Raw genomic sequence first — 11,072 nt, forward strand, 5'->3', positions numbered from 1 at the left:
GGAAGCACGACCGCGCTGTGCGCAGGGGCCAGCAGTCTCACTCCGGCAGTCGACGAGTTTGGACGCTCCCGTCTCCTTCTTCCGCTATGGCCAGGACAAAGCAAACCGCCCGCAAGAGTACCGGCGGGAAGGCTCCGCGTAAGCAGCTTGCCACCAAGGCTGCTCGCAAGAGTGCACCTGCCACCGGCGGTGTCAAGAAGCCGCATCGTTATAGGCCGGGCACCGTGGCCCTGCGTGAAATCCGTCGTTACCAGAAGTCGACCGAGCTGCTGATCCGCAAGCTGCCGTTCCAGCGCCTGGTGAGGGAAATCGCGCAGGACTTCAAGACCGACCTGCGATTCCAGAGCTCGGCTGTGATGGCTCTTCAGGAGGCTAGCGAGGCCTACCTGGTCGGTCTCTTCGAGGACACCAACCTGTGCGCCATCCATGCCAAGCGCGTTACCATCATGCCCAAGGACATCCAGCTGGCCCGCCGCATCCGTGGCGAGCGTGCCTAAGTTCGACCGCTGTCTGCACCGCGCAGCCTTGCGTCAGGCAAGCAACACAAAACGGTCCTTCTCAGGACCACCTACATGTCTGCTTCGGCTACGGGAATACGCGAGACCACGTACTCCGAACCGTACCCCTCTCGGTGTGGTCTGTCTGTGTGTGCTCTCGGCTGGATGGGATATATACATATGCTGAGGAGGCGAGGTGGTGCTTCGCACGATACGCAAGTGGTGAGTACTGACCGAGCACGAATCAAAATAAAGTGCCTGTGCTAGTTGTTTCGTGCTCGAAAACAAAATTACAACGACAGCAGATGTTGCGTGCAAGCTTTCGTGCAGTTCGCGATGGAAAAACCACTACTAGCAAGAGGAAAAATAGCATTTTTTTTTTTTCCCCTTCCTTTACGGCGTTCGTATATGCAGAATGAACGTGTTGAGAGACAGCTATCGCGCTGCACTTTAAGCGTATCTTTCACCCTTTGCAACTATAGTATCTCTCTGTAGCTCATCACGAGGCCAATATCGCTGAAAAAAAAAAAAAAAAAAAAATGAAGCACAGTTTAACGTGTTCGATATATCAATGGGAAAGTCTCCGTTTCAGTAGCGCTTTTTCCATCATGGACGTGTTTAGCACACGCCCAATTGACGGCTATTCGTTCGTCTAGCGATGTGTGCATCACTCGCTTGTCCACGTTTATTCGAGCAAAGTCTGTGTATGTGGCGCAATCATAAGGGCCGGCTCGCGTTCGTCTTTCTTTCTTGCTCCTCCCGAGGCAATTGATAGCGCCGGCGAATGCTGGCCAATTAATTACGTGCAGCGAGAGATTCTAGCAGCAATCTCACCGAGCCACGATTGCGGTCGTTTAGAAAGAAAAATTCAAACAGAGGGAAACGGGTGCGGAGAACGGGATTGCAAAGCAACACCCTGCCGTCACACGCATTTTGGGTGGTCCTGACAAGGACCGTTGGGTTGTCGTGCGAGGACGAGCCTGCAACTCCGGCTTGATGGAGGGAGAGCAGCTCGCTTACGCCTTCTTCTCGGTCTTCTTGGGCAGAAGCACGGCTTGGATGTTGGGCAACACGCCGCCCTGCGCGATGGTAACGCCGGAGAGCAGCTTGTTCAGCTCCTCGTCGTTGCGGATGGCCAGCTGCAGGTGGCGGGGGATGATCCTGGTCTTCTTGTTGTCGCGAGCCGCGTTGCCGGCGAGCTCGAGCACTTCGGCAGCCAGGTACTCGAGGACGGCCGCGAGGTAGACGGGAGCGCCCGCTCCGACGCGCTCAGCGTAGTTTCCCTTGCGCAGGAGACGGTGGATGCGGCCCACGGGGAACTGGAGACCCGCACGGCTGGAACGGGTCTTGCTCTTGCCCTTTGCCTTGCCTCCTTTGCCACGTCCGGACATGGTGATGCTGCTGCTGATGAGACGAGAGACGACAACTAATGTGCTACTCTCGCGATCTCTCAACGATGTGTGCGTGGTTGTGCAGGTTCCGGCCGCCGCGACCACGCTCAGGGGAGCGCGGGAGAGGGCGAGAAGCCGCGCGGACCAATGGCGCGCGCGGCTTCCGCGGGTCGCGTGAACACCCCTCCCCCAAATAAAAGGCCGGCGTAACGCGGCGACGCGCGTAGTCCGATCTCGCTCGCTCGCCTGATCGCATCGCATCGCTATGCCTCCCCAGCCGAGCGGTAAGGCCGTGAAGAAGGCCGGCAAGGCGCAGAAGAATGTGCGCGCCACCGACAAGAAGAAGAAGAAGCGCCGCAGGAAGGAGAGCTTCTCCATCTACATCTACAAGGTGCTGAAGCAGGTGCACCCCGACACTGGAGTCTCCAGCAAGGCCATGTCCATCATGAACAGCTTCGTGAACGACATCTTCGAGCGCATCGCCGCCGAGTCGTCCCGTCTGGCTCACTACAACAAGCGCTCGACCATCACGAGCCGGGAGATCCAGACTGCCGTGCGTCTGCTGCTGCCGGGCGAGCTGGCCAAGCACGCCGTGTCCGAGGGCACCAAAGCCGTCACCAAGTACACCAGCTCCAAGTAGGCGACCGAGCGCTCGACCGCCCAGCCAACACCCAACGGCTCTTGTCAGAGCCACCCAAAGTGTCTGCATTGGCATTGGGATGTAGCGAGAATCTCGCGACGATTCCGTCCGTTTTCCCTCTTGTTTTGTTTACGTGTTGCGTGCGCTTTCCGACAGCGCGCCTCTTAGTAGTAGAAAAAAACATAACAACATGCACTGAGCACAACAACAGGCACACGAGCATGCATAATGCGCGTTCCTACTAGTGCGAACGACGGAATGCGTGTTGTAACGCTGCGTCGGTCGATAGTTTTGCCTTATGCGAGCCGAGCGTAGTGTAGTGTAATTATTACAACGCAGCTTCTTGTCCTCTCTCTCTCTCTTTTTTTTTTTTTTCTTATCCGACGCGGTCTTGGGGCTCGCTCGCCTGTACGTTTGCGAAAAGCAATTGCGTCTACGAGAACGTACTCTTGGCGGCGGTTGACACGCATACGACTGTCCTCGAGGCTGGAGTGCTGAATTAAAAGCCTCCTGCAAGGGCAGTGTCATGTTTAGATGTGAGCGGTGTAGCAGGGACTGGGCTGCGCAAATCGCTTGACAGGTGCAAGAAATGTCCTAGCTAGAGGAACACTGATAGCGAGAAACTTCAAGTAATATTAGCAAAATGCTGCGCGCGCTTTCCGCAAACTGCTATGGCCGTTTAAAGGGTAAAAAAGTTTGTGATTAAGTGCAGCGCGATAACTGTCTCTCCGTGGAGGAGACGCGCTGGGCGCCGGCGGCAATGGCCGAGAGGAGGAGGAGGTCGGAGCTCTGTATCCTCGCCCTCTTCCGTCCCCCAGAATGCTGGATTGGAACCACGCGGGCGTGTTTGGCTATTTCGGCTGCCGTTATCTGGGAGATTACGCAAGCTATGACGACGAAATTTGACGGTCGTGTTGCCACAAGGGGACGCAGCCTAAGCGCAAAATTTAAAACGCCTAAGGCGAACCGATCACGAGTGCTGGCTGTTTAGCGATTCGTGACCAAGTGAACGATGGTCGCGCGGCTCAGCTTGAAGTCGTGCTCGCGCCGTGCTTTCCAGCAGCTACGAAGGTTATAATGCAAGCGTAGTCGTGGTAAAGATGCATGCAACGAGTAATTAAAACGAGAATGCAAGGAAGCTTTTTTTTTTTTTTTTTTTTCTTCCGGGGAGGTGGAACTCGAGCAGCGGGCGCAACCTAGCACCACGAGTTGTTGGATTGTTCGTTTTGTCGTTGCGAATGCAGGGCGAGGCGTTTTTAATTTTGTTAATTCATCTTTGAAGGAACAAAAGTCACTAACTGCAGCAACAAAAAATAAAATTAGGGCACAATAGGCCTGCGTTGCAGTGTTATGTGCAAGTGCACGATTGTTTTGTTTTTTGCTGAAGCCATTTATTTCAATTTCACTCCGCGCGTGGTCAATAGAGGGCTCAGTGCGTCCACCAGCGACACACTCGCGAAGAGAAGCGGCGGCGCCGGTGAGCCAATGGGCGCGCGCCGCTTGCTTTCCTCCTCGCCCCCCTTCCTCCGGCGGCGGCGAAGCCGAGTTGGGCCGCGCGCGCCCGGGAACACGGCATTCGCTTTCCTGACTCGCTCCGAAGCAGCAGCAACAGCCGAAATGTCTGGACGTGGCAAGGGCGGCAAGGGGCTCGGCAAGGGTGGCGCCAAGCGTCATCGCAAGGTCTTGCGTGACAACATCCAGGGCATCACCAAGCCTGCCATCCGTCGTCTCGCTCGCCGTGGTGGTGTCAAGCGCATCTCTGGCCTGATCTACGAGGAGACGCGCGGTGTCCTCAAGGTGTTCCTCGAGAACGTGATCCGGGATGCCGTCACCTACACTGAGCACGCCAAGCGCAAGACCGTCACAGCCATGGACGTCGTGTACGCTCTGAAGCGCCAGGGCCGCACCCTCTACGGTTTCGGAGGCTAAGCAGCTGCACACGTGCCCGGCGTCGTTTGCCAGCAGCGCACCGAACTCCTGTGAAGAACCCAACAGCCCTCTTCAGGGCTACCCACTTGATGCTTCGGCAGTGATCCGCAGGATTCGCGATCTCCTGATCCGTTTTCCCTCTTTGCATTCCATTTTCTTGTGATCGGTTATGGAGCGTGCCCAGCAGCCGTGCGCGAGACGCGCGGTGAATTTGGTCAGGTGAGCGAGCGCAACCGCGTTTATTCACAGTAGGTGGTAGCGTAAGGCGAGCTTTTTGCTACATGCGTTTGCGCTCGCTACTAAGTGCCGCATTGCTAAAATTTCAACGCTGTGCTACTGCGACGTGCTGTTCGTTGGTGCAGCACCGCTGTCGTGTTTGATTGGGACTGAATGAGGCAGCCGCAGTGGAATGGCGATGGGGGGGGGGGGGGGGGAACAAAATAAGATAATAATAATAATAATAAAGAGGTCATTTTGCAGCGCTAAAATCTCAGATGCTGGCCTGTTCCACATTCCATTGCATCCTATAGAGTCCGATGGGCGGCGGGGAATCAGCACCGTGCGACTGACGTGTGAAACCAAAGGGTAAATTTACTAGCTAGCTAGGTAGGTGCGTATATCGAGGCACAAAAAGGGTCGCGCGAAGCAGACTCACTTTCGTTTTATTATTTTCACTAGCACCCGTTGTTTTCTCGTGCGTCGGTGTTCGTGGTCGTGCTGGCCAATCGCGCTGTGACGAGTATAGGAAAATGAGGCCATGGCTCAAGGGGTAGACAAATTAAATTACACAAGGCAGTGGCATACATGCGCATTGTTTTGATGAAACGCGGCAGTTGTTCAATAATTGTGTCCCCCTTATTGTGTCTTTCTGAATGCGGTCACACTCGGCGTTCGTGAAGCTTCCGGGGAGCCAACTCTGACTTGCCCATTCAAATACATGTAGCACGCAATAAAAATATTTTACGATGCAACCACTCGGCTCATGTGAACGAAACTTGTCGCATGAGAGAGAGAGAGAGAGCGGAAGGCACTTAAGGGAGCAGATATTTCATGGAGTGCGTGGAATGTAATGCACAAAACTAAGTAAGCGAACATTACACAACTCAGTAGCTGAAAGCCATACCGCAATCGTCTAAACTACACAAAGAGAACAAACAACACATGTAAAGAGGAGAAATGTGATACATAAATTTGCACGCTATGTGAGAAACTGTTGCTTTGTTTGCAAAAAGTGATGCACGCACGTGAGCAGTATAGTTTACTGAGGTGTACTTGAATTGTGTTCGCTTTAGTTGTATTGATATTTGCGGAATTGCCTTTTCCATTTCTATCGCTGAATTACGGAGGTAGGAAGATTGAAGGGTTTCCCTCCTGTGCATTTGACTTTTCAACAACGATTGTAATTAAAATTAGGGCATAAATAAAGAAACTCCCGCTGATCCGGCCACTGCGCAGTAGCTGCCGAGAAGAGCGATTTTTCCGCCAGCCGCAGAGCTGAGCTTTACCGAAATAAGTCGGCAGGAGTGCCATTGCTCCTGCGGTGAACTCGTTCCGGGGAGCGGGAATGAACCAGAGAAAGCTAGCCCGTGGGAATAACGAAGAAACAATGTAGGTGCTGTCTGAAGCACGGTGTGGTTATGACGATTGTTGGTGTCATGTGGAAGAAATACAAACAACAATGCGGCGTCAACAGGCATTACCTGAAAGTAAAAGAAAAAGCGTGCGGTTATTAGGTGCAGCATAGCGAGGGCTTCCGGATTCGTAAGATTGGGGGGTTGTCTGAGAGCGGCGGCCGCCGTGTGTGTGAGTGGTTTTGAAAAGGAAGAGAAGAGAAAAGTGCAGCGCCGTAACTGCCTCTCGACGCGGGCCGCAAAGCACTCGTTGATAGCACGGTGAATGATTGTGTAAGGGCCCTGCGTGGTATTGGCTGTGCGTAGCTTTTGAAGGCCGAATCAGCTGTCGCAGTCTGTTAACGCGCGTTACACACCTGCCTAAGTATATGCGAAGTGTGGTGTTCAGATATATGTACATGGGAAAGTGCGCTAGCGAGCGTGTACGTGCGAGATAGCTTGCTGGCGACTTCGCGACCAGAAAAGATGAAGTTGGCTTCCCAGAAGGTATCGTGGAGTCGTCGCGATTCACATCAATGCAGCGGACGTTGCTCACACGTTTCACGCGCGTTTTGCGTCGCCCGCAGTTGTCGCCATGTGCCGGGATCGCGAGGTGGGTGCTGAGGTGACCGCCGCCAGCAGTAATGGTGCGGTCTCACATCAGGTGGTGCCACTTCGCGATGCGTGCCGGTATGGCGGTGATTGTGGTGTTGGCTGAAACGAAAGAGAACGGCGCAGCATGCTGTCATGTTTAAATGCAATTCAATTGCCTCGACATGCGCTCTGCGTAGCCGCGAACAACGCGGACGCGCGAAAACGGCTGGCTTCCAGCATCCTGGCGAACGCCGGCGTGCGCGCCGCCCCGCGTACGGACACGGCTGCGCTGGCGTTGGCCAATCGGCGGCGGGTGAGTTGGAGAGGGGAAGAGCACTGAGGGGAAGCACGACCGCGCTGTGCGCAGGGGCCAGCAGTCTCACTCCGGCAGTCGACGAGTTTGGACGCTCCCGTCTCCTTCTTCCGCTATGGCCAGGACAAAGCAAACCGCCCGCAAGAGTACCGGCGGGAAGGCTCCGCGTAAGCAGCTTGCCACCAAGGCTGCTCGCAAGAGTGCACCTGCCACCGGCGGTGTCAAGAAGCCGCATCGTTATAGGCCGGGCACCGTGGCCCTGCGTGAAATCCGTCGTTACCAGAAGTCGACCGAGCTGCTGATCCGCAAGCTGCCGTTCCAGCGCCTGGTGAGGGAAATCGCGCAGGACTTCAAGACCGACCTGCGATTCCAGAGCTCGGCTGTGATGGCTCTTCAGGAGGCTAGCGAGGCCTACCTGGTCGGTCTCTTCGAGGACACCAACCTGTGCGCCATCCATGCCAAGCGCGTTACCATCATGCCCAAGGACATCCAGCTGGCCCGCCGCATCCGTGGCGAGCGTGCCTAAGTTCGACCGCTGTCTGCACCGCGCAGCCTTGCGTCAGGCAAGCAACACAAAACGGTCCTTCTCAGGACCACCTACATGTCTGCTTCGGCTACGGGAATACGCGAGACCACGTACTCCGAACCGTACCCCTCTCGGTGTGGTCTGTCTGTGTGTGCTCTCGGCTGGATGGGATATATACATATGCTGAGGAGGCGAGGTGGTGCTTCGCACGATACGCAAGTGGTGAGTACTGACCGAGCACGAATCAAAATAAAGTGCCTGTGCTAGTTGTTTCGTGCTCGAAAACAAAATTACAACGACAGCAGATGTTGCGTGCAAGCTTTCGTGCAGTTCGCGATGGAAAAACCACTACTAGCAAGAGGAAAAATAGCATTTTTTTTTTTTTCCCCTTCCTTTACGGCGTTCGTATATGCAGAATGAACGTGTTGAGAGACAGCTATCGCGCTGCACTTTAAGCGTATCTTTCACCCTTTGCAACTATAGTATCTCTCTGTAGCTCATCACGAGGCCAATATCGCTGAAAAAAAAAAAAAAAAAAAAAAAAAATGAAGCACAGTTTAACGTGTTCGATATATCAATGGGAAAGTCTCCGTTTCAGTAGCGCTTTTTCCATCATGGACGTGTTTAGCACACGCCCAATTGACGGCTATTCGTTCGTCTAGCGATGTGTGCATCACTCGCTTGTCCACGTTTATTCGAGCAAAGTCTGTGTATGTGGCGCAATCATAAGGGCCGGCTCGCGTTCGTCTTTCTTTCTTGCTCCTCCCGAGGCAATTGATAGCGCCGGCGAATGCTGGCCAATTAATTACGTGCAGCGAGAGATTCTAGCAGCAATCTCACCGAGCCACGATTGCGGTCGTTTAGAAAGAAAAATTCAAACAGAGGGAAACGGGTGCGGAGAACGGGATTGCAAAGCAACACCCTGCCGTCACACGCATTTTGGGTGGTCCTGACAAGGACCGTTGGGTTGTCGTGCGAGGACGAGCCTGCAACTCCGGCTTGATGGAGGGAGAGCAGCTCGCTTACGCCTTCTTCTCGGTCTTCTTGGGCAGAAGCACGGCTTGGATGTTGGGCAACACGCCGCCCTGCGCGATGGTAACGCCGGAGAGCAGCTTGTTCAGCTCCTCGTCGTTGCGGATGGCCAGCTGCAGGTGGCGGGGGATGATCCTGGTCTTCTTGTTGTCGCGAGCCGCGTTGCCGGCGAGCTCGAGCACTTCGGCAGCCAGGTACTCGAGGACGGCCGCGAGGTAGACGGGAGCGCCCGCTCCGACGCGCTCAGCGTAGTTTCCCTTGCGCAGGAGACGGTGGATGCGGCCCACGGGGAACTGGAGACCCGCACGGCTGGAACGGGTCTTGCTCTTGCCCTTTGCCTTGCCTCCTTTGCCACGTCCGGACATGGTGATGCTGCTGCTGATGAGACGAGAGACGACAACTAATGTGCTACTCTCGCGATCTCTCAACGATGTGTGCGTGGTTGTGCAGGTTCCGGCCGCCGCGACCACGCTCAGGGGAGCGCGGGAGAGGGCGAGAAGCCGCGCGGACCAATGGCGCGCGCGGCTTCCGCGGGTCGCGTGAACACCCCTCCCCCAAATAAAAGGCCGGCGTAACGCGGCGACGCGCGTAGTCCGATCTCGCTCGCTCGCCTGATCGCATCGCATCGCTATGCCTCCCCAGCCGAGCGGTAAGGCCGTGAAGAAGGCCGGCAAGGCGCAGAAGAATGTGCGCGCCACCGACAAGAAGAAGAAGAAGCGCCGCAGGAAGGAGAGCTTCTCCATCTACATCTACAAGGTGCTGAAGCAGGTGCACCCCGACACTGGAGTCTCCAGCAAGGCCATGTCCATCATGAACAGCTTCGTGAACGACATCTTCGAGCGCATCGCCGCCGAGTCGTCCCGTCTGGCTCACTACAACAAGCGCTCGACCATCACGAGCCGGGAGATCCAGACTGCCGTGCGTCTGCTGCTGCCGGGCGAGCTGGCCAAGCACGCCGTGTCCGAGGGCACCAAAGCCGTCACCAAGTACACCAGCTCCAAGTAGGCGACCGAGCGCTCGACCGCCCAGCCAACACCCAACGGCTCTTGTCAGAGCCACCCAAAGTGTCTGCATTGGCATTGGGATGTAGCGAGAATCTCGCGACGATTCCGTCCGTTTTCCCTCTTGTTTTGTTTACGTGTTGCGTGCGCTTTCCGACAGCGCGCCTCTTAGTAGTAGAAAAAAACATAACAACATGCACTGAGCACAACAACAGGCACACGAGCATGCATAATGCGCGTTCCTACTAGTGCGAACGACGGAATGCGTGTTGTAACGCTGCGTCGGTCGATAGTTTTGCCTTATGCGAGCCGAGCGTAGTGTAGTGTAATTATTACAACGCAGCTTCTTGTCCTCTCTCTCTCTCTTTTTTTTTTTTTTCTTATCCGACGCGGTCTTGGGGCTCGCTCGCCTGTACGTTTGCGAAAAGCAATTGCGTCTACGAGAACGTACTCTTGGCGGCGGTTGACACGCATACGACTGTCCTCGAGGCTGGAGTGCTGAATTAAAAGCCTCCTGCAAGGGCAGTGTCATGTTTAGATGTGAGCGGTGTAGCAGGGACTGGGCTGCGCAAATCGCTTGACAGGTGCAAGAAATGTCCTAGCTAGAGGAACACTGATAGCGAGAAACTTCAAGTAATATTAGCAAAATGCTGCGCGCGCTTTCCGCAAACTGCTATGGCCGTTTAAAGGGTAAAAAAGTTTGTGATTAAGTGCAGCGCGATAACTGTCTCTCCGTGGAGGAGACGCGCTGGGCGCCGGCGGCAATGGCCGAGAGGAGGAGGAGGTCGGAGCTCTGTATCCTCGCCCTCTTCCGTCCCCCAGAATGCTGGATTGGAACCACGCGGGCGTGTTTGGCTATTTCGGCTGCCGTTATCTGGGAGATTACGCAAGCTATGACGACGAAATTTGACGGTCGTGTTGCCACAAGGGGACGCAGCCTAAGCGCAAAATTTAAAACGCCTAAGGCGAACCGATCACGAGTGCTGGCTGTTTAGCGATTCGTGACCAAGTGAACGATGGTCGCGCGGCTCAGCTTGAAGTCGTGCTCGCGCCGTGCTTTCCAGCAGCTACGAAGGTTATAATGCAAGCGTAGTCGTGGTAAAGATGCATGCAACGAGTAATTAAAACGAGAATGCAAGGAAGCTTTTTTTTTTTTTTTTTTTCTTCCGGGGAGGTGGAACTCGAGCAGCGGGCGCAACCTAGCACCACGAGTTGTTGGATTGTTCGTTTTGTCGTTGCGAATGCAGGGCGAGGCGTTTTTAATTTTGTTAATTCATCTTTGAAGGAACAAAAGTCACTAACTGCAGCAACAAAAAATAAAATTAGGGCACAATAGGCCTGCGTTGCAGTGTTATGTGCAAGTGCACGATTGTTTTGTTTTTTGCTGAAGCCATTTATTTCAATTTCACTCCGCGCGTGGTCAATAGAGGGCTCAGTGCGTCCACCAGCGACACACTCGCGAAGAGAAGCGGCGGCGCCGGTGAGCCAATGGGCGCGCGCCGCTTGCTTTCCTCCTCGCCCCCCTTCCTCCGGCGGCGG

At 54.9% G+C, this 11,072-nt stretch overlaps 6 protein-coding genes across 6 annotated transcripts; 4 read left to right on the forward strand and 2 right to left on the reverse strand.

Moving 5' to 3' along the window:
* Positions 1-86: 86 nt before the first annotated feature.
* LOC119435143 (histone H3) lies at positions 87-4,471 on the forward strand. The gene is made up of 2 exons (XM_037702078.2): positions 87-417; positions 4,132-4,471. Exons 1-2 carry the CDS (start codon positions 87-89, stop codon positions 4,455-4,457), a joined length of 657 nt encoding a protein of 218 aa, XP_037558006.1. The 3' UTR covers positions 4,458-4,471.
* LOC125941858 (histone H2A-like) lies at positions 1,514-1,897 on the reverse strand. Its single transcript, XM_049659720.1, has one exon. It carries the CDS (start codon positions 1,886-1,888, stop codon positions 1,514-1,516), a length of 375 nt encoding a protein of 124 aa, XP_049515677.1. The 5' UTR covers positions 1,889-1,897.
* LOC119435139 (histone H2B) lies at positions 2,151-2,528 on the forward strand. The gene has a single exon (XM_037702074.2). It carries the CDS (start codon positions 2,154-2,156, stop codon positions 2,526-2,528), a length of 375 nt encoding a protein of 124 aa, XP_037558002.1. The 5' UTR covers positions 2,151-2,153.
* A 2,618-nt stretch (positions 4,472-7,089) lies between the features above and the next one.
* On the forward strand, positions 7,090-7,616 carry LOC119435146 (histone H3). The gene has a single exon (XM_037702082.2). It carries the CDS (start codon positions 7,090-7,092, stop codon positions 7,498-7,500), a length of 411 nt encoding a protein of 136 aa, XP_037558010.1. The 3' UTR covers positions 7,501-7,616.
* A 906-nt stretch (positions 7,617-8,522) lies between these two features.
* Positions 8,523-8,906, reverse strand: LOC119435144 (histone H2A). Its single transcript, XM_037702080.2, has one exon. It carries the CDS (start codon positions 8,895-8,897, stop codon positions 8,523-8,525), a length of 375 nt encoding a protein of 124 aa, XP_037558008.1. The 5' UTR covers positions 8,898-8,906.
* Positions 8,907-9,159: 253 nt separating this feature from the next.
* On the forward strand, positions 9,160-9,537 carry LOC119435147 (histone H2B). Its single transcript, XM_037702083.2, has one exon. The coding sequence runs from the start codon at positions 9,163-9,165 to the stop codon at positions 9,535-9,537; it is 375 nt and encodes a 124-aa protein (XP_037558011.1). The 5' UTR covers positions 9,160-9,162.
* The last annotated feature ends 1,535 nt before the right edge of the window (positions 9,538-11,072 follow it).

Source organism: Dermacentor silvarum, unplaced genomic scaffold (assembly GCF_013339745.2).
Source record: "Dermacentor silvarum isolate Dsil-2018 unplaced genomic scaffold, BIME_Dsil_1.4 Seq480, whole genome shotgun sequence".
Lineage (NCBI taxonomy): Eukaryota > Metazoa > Arthropoda > Arachnida > Ixodida > Ixodidae > Dermacentor > Dermacentor silvarum.